This window comes from Telmatherina bonti, assembly GCF_933228915.1.
Source record: "Telmatherina bonti genome assembly, chromosome: 9".
Classification (NCBI taxonomy): Eukaryota; Metazoa; Chordata; class Actinopteri; order Atheriniformes; family Telmatherinidae; genus Telmatherina; species Telmatherina bonti.
In genome coordinates this window covers 4,115,429-4,139,228 of record NC_136627.1, presented here as the reverse complement: position 1 = coordinate 4,139,228, position 23,800 = coordinate 4,115,429, and the positions used below count along the sequence as shown (strand labels likewise).

Genomic DNA, 23,800 nt, shown 5'->3' with positions numbered 1-23,800 from the left:
ATAAACACTACGTGCTGTTCAGCAGAGTCACACACTCCTCCTGAGAAACTGCTGACGGTATAAGCCATATAAGTGCTTTCACACCGGCGTAAGTGCTCAGGGGCGCCGCAGATCTAGCCACTCATGTAGCCGTTAAGGACCCTGATTGGCTTCAAGTTTTGGAGTAAAATTCTGCTTTTTTTTCCTCTGAAATCTTCTGAGTTCTCATACTTACCAGCTCGGCTCGTCCCAGTAAAAACTTTTCAATAACTGGTCTGATATGGTTGTTTTTTCTCCCCAAATTCTGAGCCAGTAAATGATGAGAAAGTCAGCAGCATCAGGTGGCGAAGCGGCCTGTAAAAACAGCGCCTGGACGACAGGTCACGGATCACCGCCGCTTCGCCTCTGCAGACGGCAACAACAAGTGCTTTGCTGCAGAGTCGGCGAAGTGGATCGCTCTGAGCCACAAGTCCATTTCTAATGCTTGGCATTGAGTGTGTTTCTAGTCCTGTGCTTGTTTGTCAGACCCAAAACAGAAACAGGAACAGGCCTTAAAAAAGTGCTTCCTTCCACTCTCACCATCTTCCTCTTTCTCGCCCTAATTCTCTCTCTCTCACTCTCCTTTTCTGTGAACCCTTACAGCTCTGTGGATGTGTGTGTTTCCCCTGAGCGAACTGTTAAGTGCAGTCTCCAAAAAAAACCAACAACACAAAAGCCCATTTGCAGTCAGCTCCAGCTTCATGCTCGCCGTACACACAAGTGCATCATGATGCTAACGTGCGCAGACACATATACAGACAATTGCATTCACACACTGAGACCTTCACACATGTAGACAACAACTCTCCCAAACACACACACTTTTCACACTTCCCTCTGGGCAAACGAGGCAGAGTGGCAGAAGCGAGGCTGAGATAAGTGATACAATGATATCCAGGCCTGACTTGTCAGTGGAGTTGAGAAAGAGGATGATGAGGAGGAGGAGGAGGAAGAGGGGCGGGCAGTGGCAGCTCTGAATGCAGGAATTATTCTTCATCGTCTCACTATGTCGCTGCACATTATGCTCAAACTCTTGCCTGCCAACGTGGAGCGAGAGAAGAAGAGGTTTGAAAGGGAAGGTGGGGGAAGCAGCTATAATGACCACACTCTGCTTTCACACTCGCCACCTCTTCTCTACGCTCTCCGGCTTCAGTCAGCCTTGCATTCCACTTTCTGTCCCTTCACTCGGAGCGGGCATCTTTTTTCTAGCCTCTCCTCGTCCCTGGGTTTGTTCTGTCAGGCGCTTCGAGGGAGAGAGTGCTCTCATTTGCTTTCTCGCTGCCTTTCTTCTCTCTTTAGTTAAAGTGAGGGGACAACATGACCCGCTGGGCACGTTGCAAAATGATTAACTAATAGTTCAGAGTTAGTCAAGTATCCAAATGGCGTGTACGTGTGTGTATGTAGCATGCATATGCACTGGCTTTTGCTATTTCAGTCATATTCTCAATGACGCTGTGCACAATGTACATTCAGCCCCCGTGATGGTCTGAGAAAGCTGGTAGCTAAAAGCTGGCCATATTTACGTCAATTCAAATGAAAGAAAGTGAAAGACCTTAAAAGAGGGATGCATTCACTTTTGTAGTGGGGATGTATGATCCATTATTTATTCACAAAGCTCACTGGACTGACTGAAAAGCAGTTGGAGCTCATGACACATCAGACTGGCATGTTGAAAACCCAACGTTAGTACGCTGGTTTGAGGAAACCAAAAACAGACACATTCAGCTCTTTCATTACTGTCCTTGTCTTCAAATGGCCAAGTTCATGTCTGAAAAGTTACTGTTGGACTACAGTAAGTTAGGTTTTTCAAGATAAAGTTACAACAAAGTTAACCTGTTAAACTCTGTTAAACACTGGCGCCTCGGAGGACATTCGCTTATTTATCGTCCTCAGTTTCTCAGGAACAGTCGTGTGTAAATATGTGGAATAAATTATGATGGATAATTGATCCTGATCCAGCGTTTCTATCCGTCCAGGAGTTTTAGAATCCAGACACAACATGTAGTGTTTATTCAGAGACTCTAGATGGTAAATCCACCATTATTTATCACATCTTCATCACCATCACTACCATGTTGCTAAGAGACCTCTATTTTCACCTGGACATGATGATGAAGACACTTCCTGTCAGACTTTCCACCAATCAGAGAGCTTAAACTGACGGTAACGTCCAATCAGGAGCAGCCAAAGATCAACAAGTGATGAGAAAAGCAGGAAAATAATGATCCTCTATGGCTGGAATAAAGCCAAGAAGATGTTTGGGATGCAGCTGAGGTGGAGGTGCTGCAGTGAGGACAGCAGGTAGATAGTAGCAGGAGGAAGTGGAAATAGCAAAAAACAAACAAACAAAAAACAGAACATGTGGACCAAAAATAAAAAGAATTGTTTTGGAGTTTTAAGGGTTAATATGAAGCATGTAGAAGTTTGAGTGTCTGATCGTAATATGGTTATGTTCCACATCAAACTCTCCTGAGCTTGTTCTTTAGTGCTACACTGGGCAGGTTTTTTTTTTTTTTTTTTTTTAATGTATTTACAAAATAATCTTTCACAAAACCAAACCAAGATTCACACCCACCCCACCCTTATTAAATACATGCTAATAAGCAACTTAAGGCTCATTTTATTTGGCCTGAATAATACGTCAGAGAACAAGGTGGAACCGGCAAGTGGCAACAAATGGCGTAAGATCGTAGGCTGCACATTGCACCCATGTTGTTAATAACTCAACCCAGAATCACAGTGAAAACTTCTTGACTTGACCTGCCGGGGGCACCCTGCGGGTTATCGGTTGGCCCACGCAGCACTGCCGTGCATCATGTCTCATGGTAAAAAGAAGAAGATTTTTACCTATGGCTCCATACCACCACCCCCAAAATGCCCTCTGGAAGACCCCAATCATCTCACAGAGACTCCAGACTCTGATGTCCAGGTTGAACATTTGTTTGTCAGATAATTAGTCAAGAATCCATATTTCTACAATGTTTTAGCATAAACAACAAAACAGAATCAACTGTCATTTAACTAAAGGGAAATGCAAAGAGTCATGCTGGTTGGTAATATGTGGTTCTATTAATGTGGTTGAGAATTAAAGCAAAAACACAGAACATGAGGGACCATCACAGCGAGCTAATCAGCATACTGACATAAAACCACCTGCTCAGATCTTTGTGTTTGTCTTATTTTTCCTTCAGACACAAAGTGTCTTTGTCTTGTTCATCCAAGCATCTGACTAACAGCAGACAATGCTTTTAAAGCAGATTTATGAAAACAAACTTTGGAGATTTCATGCCATGCATGGTATTGCACTGTGGTTTTCCTAAAATCTCCAATCTTACCAGTCTATCATTAAAAGTACTCAAAAATGTCCAAATAATTTCTAAAACCTGCATACTGTGACTGCATACTGGTTGAGTTTAATAATCAGCCCATGAAAGCACCATGACAGCACGAGAGGCAGAGCTCGAAGCAAAGTTGTTTTTTCAAGCCATCAAACTGCAGACCAGCATGTGGAGGTAAATGGAGCTGAAATGAATGTAGTGAAACAAGCTGGTCTGGTTTTATTGTTTCCATTTCATGCGCCATCCCTTCCAAACTACTGGCTTAGTGCTGTGGAAAGATGGCTGGTGCACCCCAGCTTCATCAGTGCTTAGCAGGAATGATTGTGGTACAGTTATTGAAGATGCTATTTGACTGAAACCCCCCCTAAAACAAACAAACAAAAAAAAAAAATCCAGTTTTGAAATGAGAGGTCCATTCCTATGAGATTTCATCCGCAGTCAGTTTCAGTGAGACACAGAGGCTCTGGAATAAAATTCCTTGTGTAGCAAACTGGTCTCCTCAAATGTAGAACGTTTTAATCAATGGTCTTTTAATCACTGATTTTAACTTTATATATATATATATATATATATATATATATATATATATATATATATATATATATATTGCTTTTGGATGTTTATGTCACATAGAAAACTTTCTCACTATTGAGCCTTTTGGGGCATTTTATTGCCTCTTCTGCACCTTTTATTCATCTATTCTATTCTATTCTATTCTATTTTATTCCATTCTATTTTATAATCCTTTAGCATGAAAGTCACTTTTATCCAAAGCGACTTACATATGGGAGTGAGAACAACACAAGTACAAAATCAAACAGTAGAGGACATCATAGGAAGGTGCGGTTGGACTGCTGGAGTACAGTTGGGCGAAGGTGTTGACATGTAGTGCCACAGGCTTTTTTTGTTTGTTTGTTTGGTTTTTTTTTTTTCCCCACCCCACAATATTACCTATGTTAAAATTCAAAGAATTAATACCATAATGTGTGCTGCAAAGAAGTGGGCTAAGTTCTCCAACTCCTCTGACAAATACAGCTAAACTAAGTGTGGAAGTACTCCTTTAAGAGCTGAGTCTTCAGCTTGCTCTTAAAAGTAGACAGGGACTCTGCAGAGCGGACAGAGTTTGGGAGATCATTCCACCATCGTGGCACAACAGAGAAAAAGAGTCTGGCTGGTGATTTGGTCCCATGTATTGGTGGTAACCAAGACGTCTTTCACTGAGGGAAAATAGCCGTCGAAAGGGAGAGTAGGTCTGGATTAAGGAGTGAAGGTAGATGGGAGTCGTTTGACTTATTGTTTTGAAAGCCAGAAGCAAAGCTTTAAATTTGACGCGTGCTGTGACTGGAGGCCAGTGAAGTGGGATTAGCAGAGGAGTGACATGAGCTTGTTTGAGTTAGTTGAAGATCAGATGCAGTGCTGTGTTCTGGATCATCTGCAGAGGTTTAACAGAGCATGCAGGCAGACCTACCAGTAGGAATTTCAGTAACTGATGCGTGAAATTACCAGAGCCTGAACCAAAAGCTGAGTCGTGTGTTCTGTCAGGTGCGGTCTGATTCTCTTGATGTTGTAGAGAGAAAATCGGCAAGTATGAGTGAGCCAACATGGACCTTAAAGGTCAACTGGTCATCCACCATGTCTCCAAGATTCTGGGCAGCAGATGTCGCAAAAAGTGTGATAGAGTCACGCTTCACACTTATTTGTGGAAGTAAGGAAGGACTGGCTGGACAGACAATGAGCTTGGTTTTGGACAGATTGAGCTGAAGGTGGCGACCCTTCATCAATGCAGAGATATCAGCAAGGCAACCTGATATTCTCAGTGAAACGTTCTTTCGTCTGGTGGAAAGGAGAGGAAACGTAGAGTGTCATCAGCGTAATAGTGGTAGGAGAAACCTTGAGAGCTTATGGCTGTGCCAAGTGAGGAGGTGTATGGTGAAAAGAGATGAGGGCCGAGCACTGACCCTTGAGGCAACCCTGTTTCCAATTCATGCAATCTGGACCCTTCTCGTCACCAGGATAGTCTGAAGGATCATCCTGTGAAGTAGGACGAGAACCACGAGAGGACAGATCCAGAGATCTCAGAGAGTGTTGGAGAGGAGAATATGATGGTTGACTGTGTCAGACGCTACGGACGTGTCCGGCAGTGTCAGGACTGAGGATTGACCAGTGGATCTGGCAAGTCGTAGGGAACCAGTCACAGACAGGAGACCAGTTTCAGTGGAATGGCCTTGCCTAAAGTCAGACTAATGTGGATCAAATAGTTTTTTATTTTTTAATTATAGATTTACTTCAAGCTTACATCATGTCCCACATTCTTCACTAATCCAGCAGAAAAATTCAGTTGAACTGAGCTGAACTCACTTCAAGGAAATTTCATTACAGTTACTAATATTTTACAAACATAACTTCTCTTAAAAGACTTTAAGCACAAGAAACAGTTCTGAAATGACAAAAGAGCAGTCCATATAGACTAAGCATGCTTCCTTTGTAAGACTTGCAGTATGCTAGCTACGGTTTAAGCATCTGGGAGTAAGTTTTACATCAACAGTGGGCTTCCTACTGTACTTTACATCTCTGCTTCATATTGTCCACTTCTTAGTTTAATACTTTATACTGGTAGATATACGGAAAGTTAGACAAACAACCAGGTAATGCTCACTTCTTGCACACATGTTGCTCTTATTGGTGTGTTACCGTATCATTATGCCTGTATGTTTAGAAATGATTTAGGGATGATTGATTGGAAAAGAGGGACCTTGAAGCCTGTGCGAGCTTCCCCCCACCCTTCCCCACTCCCACACACATCCTTGTGTGTTGTTACTCTTATGATGAATATCAGCGAACTAAAACAAGGCTGAACAGCAGAGAAACCAGTCAGTCGGCGGGGTAATAGCATGGCTTTGTGTGAAAGGAGTAAGCGGCCAATTCAAATACAGGATGTATTGTGTGACCATTAAATCACACAGCTGTCTGAGCAGGCGTGCAGTCCCGTTCCCATTTTTCCTTACAAGACTGATTATTGGGGATTTCTATTAGATGATTAATATAATATTGAGCCTTAAAGAGGCTATTCATTTTCAAACAATAGAAACAAGTGGTTTTCTTTTTCCAAGAATAGCCTGCTTAGTCAACTAAAGGCATTAAAATGATCATCAGCTTTATAAACACTACCCAGACTGGTGGGACGGTTGTTATACTCGAGCAGAGATGATACTCTGAACAGCCATGATATAATACTTGTTGGAAAGAACTGAGTTTTGTCAATTGCCACCATATTCTAGAAAGCAGGAGCAGTGAAGTACAGAAACGGAGACGGACTGGAAGAAGAGCCTCAAGCAACCACTTGCTGTGCCACTGTCCATTAGTCTGGTGTGAAGCTTTATGGTAGGATATACACATCCTTCACCTTTAGGTCTGAGGAAGACAATCAGACCTCCAATGGAAACTATGAAACCTTTCATCGTGATAGTAACAGATGAAAACACACAAGATATCTGCTTTTACATTGGAGCTGGGCATGTTAACGAGGATTTACCATGATAACGAGGACTTTACCATGATAACGAGGACTTTACCATGTTAACGAGGATTTACCATGATAACGAGGACTTTACCATGATAACGAGGACTTTACCATGTTAACGAGGACTTTACCATGATAACGAGGACTTTACCATGTTAATGAGGACTTTACCATGATAACGAGGACTTTACCATGATAACGAGGACTTTACCATGATAACGAGGACTTTACCATGTTAATGAGGACTTTACCATGATAACGAGGACTTTACCATGATAACGAGGACTTTACCATGTTAATGAGGACTTTACCATGATAACGAGGACTTTACCATGTTAACGAGGACTTTACCATGTTAATGAGGACTTTACCATGATAACGAGGACTTTACCATGATAACGAGGACTTTACCATGATAACGAGGACTTTACCATGTTAATGAGGACTTTACCATGATAACGAGGACTTTACCATGATAACGAGGACTTTACCATGTTAATGAGGACTTTACCATGATAACGAGGACTTTACCATGTTAATGAGGACTTTACCATGATAACGAGGACTTTACCATGATAACGAGGACTTTACCATGTTAACGAGGACTTTACCATGATAACGAGGACTTTACCATGATAACGAGGACTTTACCATGATAACGAGGACTTTACCATGTTAACGAGGACTTTACCATGTTAATGAGGACTTTACCATGATAACGAGGACTTTACCACGATAACGAGGACTTTACCATGTTAACGAGGACTTTACCATGATAACGAGGACTTTACCATGATAACGAGGACTTTACCATGATAACGAGGACTTTACCATGTTAACGAGGACTTTACCATGATAACGAGGACTTTACCATGATAACGAGGACTTTACCATGATAACGAGGACTTTACCATGATAACGAGGACTTTACCATGTTAACGAGGACTTTACCATGATAACGAGGACTTTACCATGATAACGAGGACTTTACCATGTTAACGAGGACTTTACCATGATAACGAGGACTTTACCATGATAACGAGGACTTTACCATGTTAACGAGGACTTTACCATGATAACGAGGACTTTACCATGTTAACGAGGACTTTACCATGATAACGAGGACTTTACCATGTTAACAAGGACTTTACCATGATAACGAGGACTTTACCATGATAACGAGGACTTTACCATGTTAATGAGGACTTTACCATGATAACGAGGACTTTACCATGTTAACGAGGACTTTACCATGATAACGAGGACTTTACCATGTTAACGAGGACTTTACCATGATAACGAGGACTTTACCATGTTAACGAGGACTTTACCATGTTAACGAGGACTTTACCATGATAACGAGGACTTTACCATGATAACGAGGACTCTACCATGATAACATACTAACATGCGGCGTGCTGCTGCAGCGCTCACATGAACATGAAGTGTATGCAGACATCTCCACACGGAAACAAAGCTCATGCGCCATGAAAACACAACCTACTGCACTCATTCAGACTTTTACAGCATTTCATTAAAGCTATTATACATATATATATATTTTTTTTTTTTTTACCACTATTTTACATAGTGGTCTAAATAAAGTTGCATTGCATTGGATAAAAGAAAATGTTGAAGTGTTACTGCATATTTAAGGACATTATCTTTATTTTTCTCATGAATAATCACTTCTTACCTTACAGTCTGTACTGTATATATGTACAGTCTGTATATACTGAGTCTCTAAAGCTGCTTTTTATCGGTACACTCAGATATTCATCCCTCAGTGTGCAGGAAGGCAGCTTCACACAGCTTTAAATTCATCCTGCTGACGTGTTTTCCTTAACAAATAAATCCTGAAAGGTTCATCCTGCTTTTTCATTAATATTTAATTTTATCACATTAGGGTTGAACTTTATATTTAAGAAATACTTTAACAGCTACTGTAAAGAAGATACTTCAGTGGTAAACATATTGAACTTGTGTTCATGTAGCGTTAAACTAATTTTATTTTTAACTTAAAAAAGCTGCTATAATAATTGACTTGTGCACATAGTAATGTCATTAACAAAATAATCATGCAAATAATTGCAGTCAAAACATCCAAACCACTGGACAGAGGCTTTTTTACGCATCTTCTGCATGAAGAAACATTTCTGAATAGTTTACAGGGTGAAAATCTAATGTGTGAAGCTGTTCATGGGGAGTGTAGATAAAGATATTTATGTTGAGCTTTTGGCATAATGAAACCTTTAAGACTGTGAAAGTTTATTTCAATTAATTTTTTCAAAGTCCTGATCTTATTCTGATTATGACAGTTTCATAACATATAGTGTGCACTACTGGAGGACATTATTATTCACTATTTAAAACAGTATAAACAGCATTTAAATGGCATTACCCAGACCTAAAGCAGCAAATCAAACACCCAGCAACATGCCAACCAGTATGTATGTTGAATGAGGAAAGAGGTGTAAAGCTCCCTTATCAGTGAGATGCAGTTACACCAGTCTACTTCTATATTTCCACTTATATTCAGAGCAAACTTTAACGGATAATGTTGCACTTTTATGGAAATTGCCATCAGTAGTCAGTTTAAACTGAGACGATGACAGGAGCAGTTCTGACACAATTCAGGTTTTTAAAGTCTGGACTTCCAAATGAAAAATAACATGCAGATAAACCAGTTTCACAAAGCAGAATGATGTATTGCATATTTCCAGTCAGGAACCCAGCAGCAGTTAGATGCATATGTTAGATTACAGGCTCTTTGCAGCGGCCAGTGGCATTACATTTAATAGGTTATTGTAATATGCAATGCATATTCATCAAATGGAAGTCCAAATGGAAAAATAGCATGCTATTAAGGTGCAATGATGTCTAGAGTAATATTGATTAGTAAATGGGGTGATACAGATCAGCAACATTACGTTGTTTCTTTAGGAACTCCCCATTTAGAATGAGATGAGTACATTTATCTTATTACTGGGAAACCCTCAACCTTTACTCATGTTTTACAACTCCTTCCTGCTGAAAAACAGCTTTATCTCTAACAGATTTAGCACACACCGCCGGAGCAGCATATGGCTGCAGACATAATGTTTTCTTTGAGGTGATAACATCAGAAGTGAAGTGGAATTCTCCCAACTCCTACATTCACTGTGTCTGTTTAGTCATAGTGGCCATTTGGACCCAGTAAAAACACGGAAAGAAAACACTGCAGACCAGTAACTTGTGCATGGATATTTGGGAAAAACCCATTAACACACACATGTTTTTCACCACATGTAGATATTTGGAAGTTCATAGAAACTCATATCCTTCAACACATGCATAAACATGAAGCCAAATAATTGCAAACATGTGTACAAACAAACACACACTCAGACGGTGTTTTTTCTACAAACAAATGTACACGTAGTTAATAAACTACAGACCCACACACACTCTGACACACATACAAAAAGCTGCTCACAGGTGGATCCATAGGTGTGTGTGTGTGTGTGTGTGTGTGTGTGTGTGTGTGTGTGTGTGTGTGTACACACAGGTTTTCAGATTGTATACATAACAGTATGAATAAACCAATAAATAAGTTTATACATCTTTACACACACGAACATGCTGAAGGAAATGTTCTGGCCTCTCGATGCTGATAAGGCTCCGCTAAATATTTGTGTTGAGTCGGGTGTTGAGAGAGCTAGCTAAGCTCCGAGCTGCTCAGACTGGTAAATGCTGTTATTATTATCATTATGATTATTATTTCTCTCAGTTTCTTTGAGCTGGGATCCAACAAGCAGACTTGTATGTGTGTGAGGGCGTGGGTGGTCTGCTAAAGGCTGACTTCATCTATCAATCTCAGCTCAGTAATACATAAAGGAAGATAAAACAAATATGAGGTCAGGGTATTTAGCTGATATCAATAATGCATCTTGACATGATGGACTGAGTCATAACCTGCCTCACATGTCAAAACAGAGGAACCTGACTGAAGCTGAATGTGGTGCGTCAGTAATCAGGATACTTTAGCAACCTTTAAAAAATCATGGAAGAGTATCGGAGCAAAGTATCCAGGAATAATTTCTACTTTCATCATCATCATCATCAGCGTCTCAGGAACGGTAGTGTGTAACTCTGTGGGGTGAATTGTGATGGTCATGTGACCCTCCAGCTGGTCTACGGAGGTTTTCCAGCGTTTCTATCCGTCCAGGAGGTTTACAATCCAGACACAACATGTAGTGTTTATTAAGACACTTCCTGTCAGACTTTCCACCAATCAGAGAGCTTAAACTGACGGTAACGTCCAATCAGGAGCAGCCAAAGATCAACAAGTGATGAGAAAAGCAGGAAAATAATGATCCTCTATGGCTGGAATAAAGCCAGGAAGACGTTTGGGATGCAGCTGAGGTGGAGGTGCTGCAGTGAGGAGGGTAGAACTTTTTAGTTGCTCTTTATGCTGCTTTATCTTTTCATACATTCATTTCCCATCATTTTAACCTGATAATCTGACATCTGAGGCTGAAAACATCACGTCTGCATGCTGACTGGGATTTAAGGAGTTTATAATTAAGTTAAAAAAACAGCAAAAAAAAAAAGCAGCTGGGTGTTTTAAAGGTTAATTGTTTCAAATTTTATGGTGATATTTGTAGATTTCCAACATTTCGGTTTTATTATTGGCTTTTTAGAGGCGATGAGCATGCATGCCTGTGTGTCGGTGTGAGACTGCAACTGGCAGAGGCAGATGGTGTTCTGCTCAATGCCTGTTGATGGGAGCTCTGGTCCCAGTGGTAAAGAACACATTGGAGTATCTAACATAGACCTTGAACATGATTGCAAACACACACTCGCTCTTACCTCACCAATACACACTCATCTGTTTCTCTGTCGTGTGTTTTAACGCAGCTGCTGAGAGAATTTCCTACAGACTTCTTATAAACAGCAAGTTTGAGCGGAGTTTATGTCATTATTTATTCAGTTCTTGTGTTATTTATCATCGTTTAGCTTTCTGCTGAATGACTGTTAATGATGATCACTGTGTGTCCTCACACACATTTAAAGGATCTCCAAACTGGAACGCCTGATGATGTAACTAATCACCGTCTCTCAGGCATTCTTCTCCGACACAGATATACACATAGTCTTCTGCAGATTCACAGGCAAAACAAAGCCTCCAGTCAGAGAAATGGGGCTCTCACGCTAAGGCCGAGACCCGGCGTCGCCAGCTCGCAGGGCAGGTGACACTCAGATGGAGAGATGAACGGATGGAGAGAGAGGGAGAGCGAGAAGGGGGTAGGGAGTCACTGATGACTAGAACACTGAGGCTGAAATGAGATTATGGTCCAATGATATAATGTTGCTAACTAGATTTGGCTTATTGGTGCCTGCCCAACATAAATTCCATTGAAGCCATATGGAGAGTGGACTTCTGCTCAGCACAACCTGGAGGATCCCAGCTGAGGAACACTGCCACCTCTTTGGCTTGGTTTGTTTGCATCATGTCAGCTGCATCCACTCAAACATGCTGCCTGGCTGAAGGACAAGACAACCGAAAAAATAAAAAAAGGTTTCATGTGACTTCCTGCAGCTTTCACAGCAGCAGTTTCCGTCTTATTGTCTGGAAGATTCTGCAACATTTATTTCCATCCAGTTCTGCATTCAGTGTTCTTCAGTTTTTTATTGATGATGGGAAGTCAGACTGCCAGCACATCCCAAAGGATCTCCATGGGGTTCAGGTCTGGATGGTAGGTCTGGATGGCAGGTCTGGATGGTAGGTCTGGATGGCAGGTCTGGATGGCAGGTCTGGATGGCAGGTCTGAATGGTAGGTCTGGATGGCAGGTCTGGATGGTAGGTCTGGATGGTAGGTCTGGATGGCAGGTCTGGATGGCAGGTCTGAATGGTAGGTCTGGATGGCAGGTCTGGATGGTAGGTCTGGATGGCAGGTCTGGATGGTAGGTCTGGATGGCAGGTCTGGATGGCAGGTCTGGATGGCAGGTCTGGATGGCAGGTCTGGATGGCAGGTCTGGATGGTAGGTCTGGATGGTAGGTCTGGATGGCAAGTCTGGATGGCAGGTCTGGATGGTAGGTCTGGATGGCAGGTCTGGATGGCAGGTCTGGATGGCAGGTCTGGATGGCAGGTCTGGATGGCAGGTCTGGATGGTAGGTCTGGATGGCAGGTCTGGATGGCAGGTCTGGATGGCAGGTCTGGATGGCAGGTCTGGATGGCAGGTCTGGATGGTAGGTCTGGATGGTAGGTCTGGATGGCAAGTCTGGATGGCAGGTCTGAATGGTAGGTCTGGATGGCAGGTCTGGATGGCAGGTCTGGATGGTAGGTCTGGATGGTAGGTCTGGATGGTAGGTCTGGATGGTAGGTCTGGATGGTAGGTCTGGATGGTAGGTCCGGATGGCAGGTCTGGATGGCAGGTCTGGATGGCAGGTCTGGATGGCAGGTCTGGATGGTAGGTCCGGATGGCAGGTCTGGATGGCAGGTCTGGATGGTAGGTCTGGATGGCAGGTCTGGATGGTAGGTCTGGATGGTAGGTCTGGATGGCAGGTCTGGATGGCAGGTCTGAATGGTAGGTCTGGATGGCAGGTCTGGATGGCAGGTCTGGATGGCAGGTCTGGATGGTAGGTCTGGATGGTAGGTCCGGATGGCAGGTCTGGATGGCAGGTCTGGATGGCAGGTCTGGATGGTAGGTCTGGATGGCAGGTCTGGATGGTAGGTCTGGATGGCAGGTCTGGATGGCAGGTCTGGATGGTAGGTCTGGATGGTAGGTCTGGATGGCAGGTCTGGATGGTAGGTCCGGATGGTAGGTCTGGATGGCAGGTCTGGATGGTAGGTCTGGATGGCAGGTCTGGATGGCAGGTCTGGATGGTAGGTCTGGATGGTAGGTCCGGATGGTAGGTCCGGATGGTAGGTCCGGATGGCAGGTCTGGATGGTAGGTCTGGATGGCAGGTCTGGATGGCAGGTCTGGATGGTAGGTCTGGATGGTAGGTCCGGATGGTAGGTCCGGATGGCAGGTCTGGATGGTAGGTCCGGATGGTAGGTCCGGATGGTAGGTCCGGATGGCAGGTCTGGATGGTAGGTCTGGATGGCAGGTCTGGATGGCAGGTCTGGATGGCAGGTCTGGATGGCAGGTCTGGATGGTAGGTCCGGATGGTAGGTCCGGATGGCAGGTCTGGATGGCAGGTCTGGATGGTAGGTCTGGATGGCAGGTCTGGATGGCAGGTCTGGATGGCAGGTCTGGATGGTAGGTCTGGATGGCAGGTCTGGATGGCAGGTCTGGATGGCAGGTCTGGATGGTAGGTCCGGATGGTAGGTCCGGATGGTAGGTCCGGATGGCAGGTCCGGATGGCAGGTCTGGATGGCAGGTCTGGATGGTAGGTCTGGATGGCAGGTCTGGATGGTAGGTCTGGATGGCAGGTCTGGATGGCAGGTCTGGATGGTAGGTCTGGATGGCAGGTCTGGATGGTAGGTCTGGATGGCAGGTCTGGATGGTAGGTCTGGATGGTAGGTCTGGATGGCAGGTCTGGATGGTAGGTCTGGATGGCAGGTCTGGATGGCAGGTCTGGATGGTAGGTCTGGATGGTAGGTCCGGATGGTAGGTCCGGATGGTAGGTCTGGATGGCAGGTCCGGATGGTAGGTCTGGATGGCAGGTCCGGATGGTAGGTCTGGATGGCAGGTCTGGATGGCCGCACCATCAGGGAACACGGAACAACCTGCACATTCAGGCATCAGTTGACCTCATTCTCTGGACTCATAATGTTGTTAGACCCAGACCTGAACCCAGACCTGAGACTAGGCATTCATTCATTCTATTTGGATCCTGTTAGCCCGCAGCAACCAGCTGCAGCTCTTCTTCTAGGGTTCTTTTGTTGAATATAGTCCAAATCTCCAGACATGTAGATGCAAATACATTTACTTGTACACAACAATACATCCCTGCATATACAGTCTATAAACTGATGTCTGCATCACTTCATCGGCCTCTCTTCTTACCCTGATGCTCCATCACTCTGGAACAGGGTCCATCTGGACTCATCAGACCACATGACCTTCTTCCAGGTCCAGAATCCAGTCTTTCTGCTTTTCCTCTCTGATCAGTGGTTTTCTTCTGGCTCCACAGCTGTTCAGTCTCATTGTTCACGTGGAAATGTTCTTACTTTCACTATGAAACCTGGTCCTGAGTTCTACTGTTGTTTTTCTTCCACCTGGTTCCAGCAGACGTTCCAGTGATCACCATCACCATCATTCAGGATGTTGTTCTATCCCCCCTATTGGCCTGGCAGTGCAGACTGTTTATAGTCAGGGCTGCTGGTAGACCTGTAGGTTCCTCCATCAAAACTGTCTCGAGATGGGGTCGGCCCAAACGCTAATCATTCATTTTAATCATGATTGATATTTCAGTTTTTTATTTCTTCTATCAATTCATGCAGTTTACATTCTAACAGGCATCGTATTATCTGTTAGCGTTAGCAGAGCCTGCAGCAGTCGGTTTCTTCCTGCTAATAAATTCCCAACAGTAGATTTCACCAGTCATCATATTTATGACTTTAAATATCCCCTGATCATGATTGATCACTTGCATGTGTGTGTGATGCATGGAGAGGGAGGTGTGGCAAGATAACTTGTTGTTAAAAGTGTGAATCACAGGTTTAATTATGGTGCACTGATTCAGTAAATAACAGCTTCTTTCAAAAATCTGATATAATATGAATCAGATTCAGTTTGATTCAGGATCAATTGATCAATATGATGCAATATACAACTGATTTAATGCAATCTGTTCTATTAATATCAGATAAAATCCCATTACCTCCTTTATCAATCAGACATTTTGGTTGCTTGAACACAGAAAATTAAAACAATGTTCATGTCGGACTGATCATTTCGACTCGGATCAATAAGGTTGGCTCATTCATCACTGTGTTGATTTATATGGATGGGTTGCTTCACTAGCTGCGTTTCCATGACATTTTGTCACAAAATAAAAGTGACATTTGTAAGTTTCAACAAACAACAGCGATTTGCAGGTGTTTCCAGTGAAAGGTGTTTAGCGCATTAGCCGCGGTTCACGTTAAATCTCGTCCGGCTGACGAGATTTTTTAGTAATATTTGAGACTTTTTTCCAGATGTAGGTGTTTCCTTTTATTTATTTATTTTTTGTTGCGATATTTAGTTTTTGCTTAGTTGTAGGTGTAAAGGAAACACAGCTACTGACTGCACATTAGCTGATTGACTTTGGGTGAAATTTAACAAACATTCTGTGTTGACGGCAGAGAAAGTAAACAGTCTGATAAAACTTGAATCAACAGGATGTTAATTAACCATGAAGCAGCTGAACTGAGATCAGCTTTTTCACTTTGTACCCATGAACATCACCAGCCTGTGGTCTGGAGCTGCATTTCATCACCAGAGAAATATCCTACATACAAAAGCATAAAGTTCCCTTTGTGATTACATTTTTCTTTGATTGCGTATTGCTGTGTTTAGAGTCGTGCTGACAGATGTGCGTTTCGGGATCAGAACCAGCAGTTTTGGTTAGAAGCTGTCATCAGCAGATATTTTTCCCTGCGTTTGCAGTTGCATTCCACTGAAGACTCAAATTATTTAAGTTCTTTGAGTTTTAGATACAAAAATAGTTCAGCTGAATTAAAAACTTCTGTGTATTTAAATTATGTGTTCTTGTGTGTTCTGCCATTTTAATTAAAAACAAACTGCAGAACATTTAAATCAGAATGCAGATGTGATGTTTTCAGCTTCAGATGTCAGATTATAAGGTTAAAATGATGGGAAATGAATGTATGAAAAGATAAAGCAGCATAAAGAGCAACTAAAAACATTACAACTATTTTTCTTACAGATATTCCTGCTCTCCTCACTGCAGCACCTCCACCTCAGCTGCATCCCAAACATCTTCTTGGCTTTATTCCAGCCATAGAGGATCATTATTTTCCTGCTTTTCTCATCACTTGTTGATCTTTGGCTGCTCCTGATTGGACGTTACCGTCAGTTTAAGCTCTCTGATTGGTGGAAAGTCTGACAGGAAGTGTCTTCATCATCATGTCCAGGTGAAAATAGAGGTCTCTTAGCAACATGGTAGTGATGGTGATGAAGATGTGATAAATAATGGTGGATTTACCATCTAGAGTCTCTGAATAAACACTACATGTTGTGTCTGGATTGTAAACCAGAAAGTAGTAATGATGAAGTAGAAATTATTCCTGGATACTTTGCTTTGTTACTTTTACATGACTTATAAAGGTTGCTAAAGTATCCTGATTACTGATGCACCACATTTAGCTTCAGTCAGGTTCTTCAGTTTTGACATGTGAGGCAGGTTTTGACTCAGTCCATCATCATGATCAGCTGGAGGGTCACCCGTCCATCACAGAGTTACAAACTGTCATTCCTGAGAAACTGGTGATGATGTGAACGAGCCAGCAGTTTTCAGAGTTTACACAAAAAGAAATCAAAACAAAACAAGAAAAAGAAGTTTGAGGGTTGTGAATGTATGTGGACCATAAAGCTGGAACATTCTGCTTCATTTCAACAGAAAACCACAAGAAACCAAAGCTGCAGAAAAAAGCCCAAATAATAAAAAATAAAAAAAATCAGTATTGTGTAGAAATACCACAGTGAATAAAAAAAGAATGGAAACATTTAATACTCCATATCATTTATGCCATTTATCTGTCTACAGTATACGTTGAGGTCTGGGGTCTGAAGAAGGATGAGGCGGGTGTGTACACAGAGATCCTATTTGATACGGTTCCTGCCAGTGGTAATGTTTTAGAACAAGAGGTCCTGATTTACTCGCGCTGACTTGACTGTTGGGGAGTTTTTGGTGTCTGTGTTTTGGCTGCAGACAGCCGACACACATGTTCCCTTCGAGGCGCTGCTGTGATGAATCTACATGCTCCGAGTGCTCATGAGGTGGAGAGCCATAACTCATGATAACCACAAACACTTTCAAGTACAATCTGGGGTCTGGCCTTCATTCATGCTTCCTTCACAGAAGTCATCTTCAGCCTTTCAGCTAAACACATTTTATAAAAAAAACAATGAATGCTTTTAAAAAAATTTTTTTAATCATTATTATTATTATTATAATTATTATTATTATTATTATTATTACTAGTTACCATTATTATTATTATTATTAGCAGTGGTACTACCACTATAATAATAATAATAATAATAATAATAATATTATTATCATCATCATCATCATAATAATTATTATTATCATTAATAACAATTTTATTATTTTACATCTGCTGCAATTACATTTCCTAAAGACAACCATTAAAATGATCTGTGGGGTTTTGTTCTTCTGTTTATTTAATTTTCTATTTTATTTTCTCATCTTGTGTGATTTTTCTGTCCTGTTTCCTGTTTTATTTTGTAGAGGTGTTCCTACCTGTGTATTCTGTACATTTACTTCCTGTTCCCGGCTTCAGGCCATTATTTGCCACACCTGTTTCCCGTCTGGTAATCCGTCCATCTGTCTCTATGCTGCAGGTTTTCCATCAGTTCATTGTGTGCTAGTTGGGATTTTTCTGCTCCGTTTTATGGCCATGTGCAACATCCGTGTGTACTGGAAAGCATCTATAGAACATATTACTGAATTTATTGGCATTTAATAATATTTCAATATGATCTGATTAAAGTTTGTTTATGTCGGTGTGTGTCATATAAGTCAATTGATTTATGATGGCTCAACTCTTAACATGGTGCAAGTAAATAAAATAAAACAAAGTAAACACAGAAAGACAATAAAAACCCCCAAAAACTGCGTAGCTTGTAATGGAAAAAATAAACTTCCTTTTTTCTTTGTGGAACAAGATATTTATGCAGATGAAGTAACAAAACAGACCAATTCTTCAGTTAACAGGTTGTAGAACGAAGTGAATCCATCTGATTTCATCCGTAGCTGAGATGGATGACAGAAACAACATTTCTTTTTTTTAAATGAGCGACGCAGGGCTGTCTTCTCCTGAGAGCAGACGCAGGAACATTTCCTAGATGTTCCCGGGCAGAAGTGCTGTGCTATTAGATTAACCACCAGAGATTGAAGCCTCTGTGTCTGTATGAATGGATGGAAGAACCAACAAGTCCATCACATTCCCTGAGGATGATGTCTTCATCATGGCTCAAGGCGCAGGAAGGACAGTGTGTGTGTGTGTGTGTGTGTGTGTCGGGTAAATTTTGATGTAATGTGATCAGTAATGAATTTTGTGTTGCATTAAAGAGGGGTGGAGGGGAGCGGAAAGGGATGCGATGGTGAGGGGGGGGGGAAGAAGCTACTGACTAGTAGTGACCAGGATTCGAACATCTAATCTAATGAAGACACAGAGAGAGACGAGGCGGGGGGGTCGGCAAAAAAAGAGTGATGAGAAGAGAGAGACAGAAAAGAGAAAGAGAGGTTTCAAATGAGGTTACGTCCTAACATGGAGAGAAAGATGGGGGGGGCTGGATATGGCTAGGGACGATCAGAGGGGGGGGGGGGGGTCATAGTCGATGCTAAATCCATTAAGGATGTGAACCCCACTCTCCAACTCTAACCCTCCCCATCACACACCCTCCCTGTAGCTGCCTCTATGGACCCCCCCAGCCAGACTGCGTGCACGTACACTACAATCAAAGGAGCTCTTGTTCACTTAAGAAGAGGAGGGGGGGGGTGTTCACTGCCGCTTCCTAAATGAGTTAACCATTTGGACTGTCAGGGCCAACGGCATGTCTCTGCACGCACACACACACAGACACACACAGACACACACAGACACACACACACACAACCACACACACACACACACACACACACACACACACACACACACACACTGGGAAGAAGGCGTGCGCAGTTATGCCAAAACATCACACACAGATGAGCAGAGCGCGCAGTCCATCACTGGATCATGACCCAGCAGCACTGAATGCTGGGTAATGTCACGCTTCCAGGCAGGACTCTGCACTGAGCGCGCTCAGCACGCATCAGGCTGAAACATTTTACTACACCTACAACTGCAACGCAGAGTATGTAGCAGCTTTAACAATAACACATAGAGAGCAAAAACACATAACTTTATGGCTGTAGAGATGCTCTCCCCTGTGTCTGGACATGTCCCAGCGTCTGGACATGTCCCAGCGTCTGGACATGTCCCAGCGTCTGGACATGTCCCATATGTCTGGACATGTCCCAGCGTCTGGACATGTCCCATATGTCTGGACATATCCCTGTGTCTGGACATGTCCCAGCGTCTGGACATGTCCCAGTGTCTGGACATGTCCCATATGTCTGGACATGTCCCAGCGTCTGGACATGTCCCAGCGTCTGGACATGTCCCAGTGTCTGGACATGTCCCATATGTCTGGACATGTCCCAGCGTCTGGACATGTCCCATATGTCTGGACATGTCCCAGCGTCTGGACATGTCCCATATGTCTGGACATGTCCCTGTGTCTGGACATGTCCCAGCGTCTGGACATGTCCCATATGTCTGGACATGTCCCAGCGTCTGGACATGTCACATATGTCTGGACATATCCCTGTGTCTGGACATGTCCCATATGTCTGGACATATCCCTGTGTCTGGACATGTCCCAGTGTCTGGACATGTCCCATATGTCTGGACATGTCCCAGCGTCTGGACATGTCCCATATGTCTGGACATGTCCCAGCGTCTGGACATGTCCCATATGTCTGGACATGTCCCTGTGTCTGGACATGTCCCAGCGTCTGGACATGTCCCATATGTCTGGACATGTCCCATATGTCTGGACATGTCCCAGCGTCTGGACATGTCACATATGTCTGGACATATCCCTGTGTCTGGACATGTCCCATATGTCTGGACATATCCCTGTGTCTGGACATGTCCCAGCGTCTGGTCATGTCCCAGCGTCTGGACATGTCCCATATGTCTGGACATGTCCCATATGTCTGGACATGTCCCAGCGTCTGGACATGTCCCAGTGTCTGGACATGTCCCATATGTCTGGACATATCCCTGTGTCTGGACATGTCCCATATGTCTGGACATATCCCTGTGTCTGGACATGTCCCATATGTCTGGACATGTCCCATATGTCTGGACATATCCCTGTGTCTGGACATGTCCCATATGTCTGGACATGTCCCAGCGTCTGGACATGTCACATATGTCTGGACATATCCCTGTGTCTGGACATGTCCCATATGTCTGGACATGTCCCAGCGTCTGGACATATCCCAGCGTCTGGACATGTCCCAGCATCTGGACATATCCCATATGTCTGGACATGTCCCAGCGTCTGGACATGTCCCAGCATCTGGACATATCCCAGCGTCTGGACATGTCACATATGTCTGGACATGTCCCAGCGTCTGGACATGTCCCAGCATCTGGACATATCCCAGCATCTGGACATGTCCCAGCGTCTGGACATGTCCCAGCATCTGGACATATCCCAGCATCTGGACATGTCCCAGCGTCTGGACAAGTCCCATATGTCTGGACATGTCCCATATGTCTGGACATGTCCCAGCATCTGGACATATCCCAGCATCTGGACATATCCCAGCGTCTGGACATGTCCCATATGTCTGGACATGTCCCATATGTCTGGACATGTCCCAGCATCTGGACATATCCCAGCGTCTGGACATATCCCAGCGTCTGGACATGTCCCATATGTCTGGACATGTCCCAGCGTCTGGACATGTCCCATATGTCTGGACATGTCCCATATGTCTGGACATGTCCCAGCGTCTGGACATATCCCATATGTCTGGACATGTCCCTGTGTCTGGACATATCCCATATGTCTGGACATGTCCCAGCGTCTGGACATGTCCCATATGTCTGGACATGTCCCATATGTCTGGACATATCCCATATGTCTGGACATGTCCCAGCGTCTGGACATGTCCCATATGTCTGGACATGTCCCAGCGTCTGGACATGTCCCATATGTCTGGACATGTCCCAGCGTCTGGACATGTCCCATATGTCTGGACATGTCCCAGCGTCTGGACATGTCCCAGCATCTGGACATATCCCAGCGTCTGGACAAGTCCCATATGTCTGGACATATCCCATATGTCTGGACATGTCCAGACATATGGGACATGTCCCAGCATACCGTATGTACTGGGATCTGGCTGAAGTCATTCACGTAGCTCTAAGTGGAGCAGAACCATAACAACACGAGTTCGGGTTAAACTAACCCATACCGCAGATTTAACATCAGGTGTTGGGTTTTAAACTACAACCCTAAGGTTAACAGTCAGAAAATCTGTTCATGGTGGGATGGTCCTGTCGTCCTGTGTGTGAAAACGTGTCATTTAAGCTCCACCAACCTGTAGCAGAGCCCACAATATCTCTGGACGGGGACTCGGACATGGCATCCGCCAGCCTCTCTCGCAGGCCTTCGTCGCTGGCGTCTGCTGAGCCGATGTTGTGCCGCGGCACACCGAAGCTCTCTGGCCAGCTCCCGCAGACCTCCAGCAGCGTCACGCCACGCCCGTCAAATGGCCCTGCGAAGACAAACACATCGTTGGGTTCAGGTTAGTTTCACTACCGGGACGAAACTGGAGCTTCCTTTGGATTCGATTCACTCCTGCTGATCAATTACTTGACATTTTACCAAGCAGCAACATCCAACGGTTAAAAGTGAAGCCTATGCAGAAGTGAATAAAACTGCAGTTCCCCCTTCATCCACTAGGGGCTGCAAAACAGAGCAAATCCCCATAGACTCCCATGTTAAAAAGACCAACTTCACAGCAGAAATAAACATGTTTACAGCAGAAATAAACATGTTTACAGCAGGAATAAACATGTTTACAGCAGGAATAAACATGTTTACAGCAGGAATAAACATGTTTACAGCAGAAATAAACATGTTTACAGCAGGAATAAACATGTTTACAGCAGGAATAAACATGTTTACAGCAGGAATAAACATGTTTACAGCAGAAATAAACATGTTTACAGCAGGAATAAACATGTTTACAGCAGGAATAAACATGTTTACAGCCTGGTACAAAAATCCATTTTCAGTTTAATAGGTCAGGTTTACCTTTATGACAACTGTGGGGGGAGTGAATTTTTTTTCTAACTCATCCGTTTAAAAATAATTTAATCTCAAAGTTTGGCATATTTAGGGGCGTGTCCTTTTGATTGACAGGTACCCGATCTCCCGTAGAACAACCGCGGTTTTTAGCTGGTTAACAACGTGACTTAGCTTTAGCCCGCTTACCTCCGTTAGCTGGTTAGCTCCTGTTATCTCCTGTTATCTCCGGGTTAGCTCGGTTAGCTCTTAGCTACAGAAAGCTCGGAGTTTGAGAGATGTCAATCATTCACCATGACGCTCACAGCTCCACCTCTTTGCCCATATTTGTATTTTCCAGGAGAGACGACACATGACACAACCTTCAGTTCAACTCTTTAGAAACCTGCAGGTGACGTCACGGAGGCTCTGCCCATATTTTATATGCAGTCTAAGCATTAAAACATACTGTTATGCTGAATTAACCTTATTAAAACGTCTTTATTTGCATGTTTTTTCCACCGTTGGTTTGATATATTTAACGTATCCAAGCCGTGCAGCATGAACAAAACGGTGTAGGAAGAAAAAAAAGACGATTAGCCTTCAGGAACAAGTGGTAAATCAGGAATGAAGAGACCACTATGGTGTGACTGACGGAGAAGGAGGAGATAAAACTTATTATCTGATAAATATCCTCACATCTCAGTATTACTAGCCTGAAGTCACCATGTCTATAAATAAAAGTAAGCTTAAAGCTCTAAACTATTGTCCTCATGCTGCTGTGTCTGTCTGTTGATCTACGTTGATTTTATGTGCATGTTTGTATTCATGTGTGTGTGCTTGCGAGTAAATGTGTACATGCGCATGTACTCTTTTCATTTCTTGTTCTTTTTA

General features: G+C 43.4%; 1 protein-coding gene across 2 annotated transcripts in view; it reads right to left on the bottom strand.

Moving 5' to 3' along the window:
* bcas3 (BCAS3 microtubule associated cell migration factor) overlaps positions 1 to 23,800 on the bottom strand; it is a 464,427-nt gene that overhangs the window by 18,558 nt on the left and 422,069 nt on the right. For both annotated transcript variants that reach the window (XM_079246567.1, XM_079246566.1), the window contains one exon: positions 22,218 to 22,394. In XM_079246567.1, coding sequence (XP_079102693.1) covers positions 22,218 to 22,394 — 177 coding nt within the window. The remainder of the gene's footprint in view (positions 1 to 22,217; positions 22,395 to 23,800) is intronic.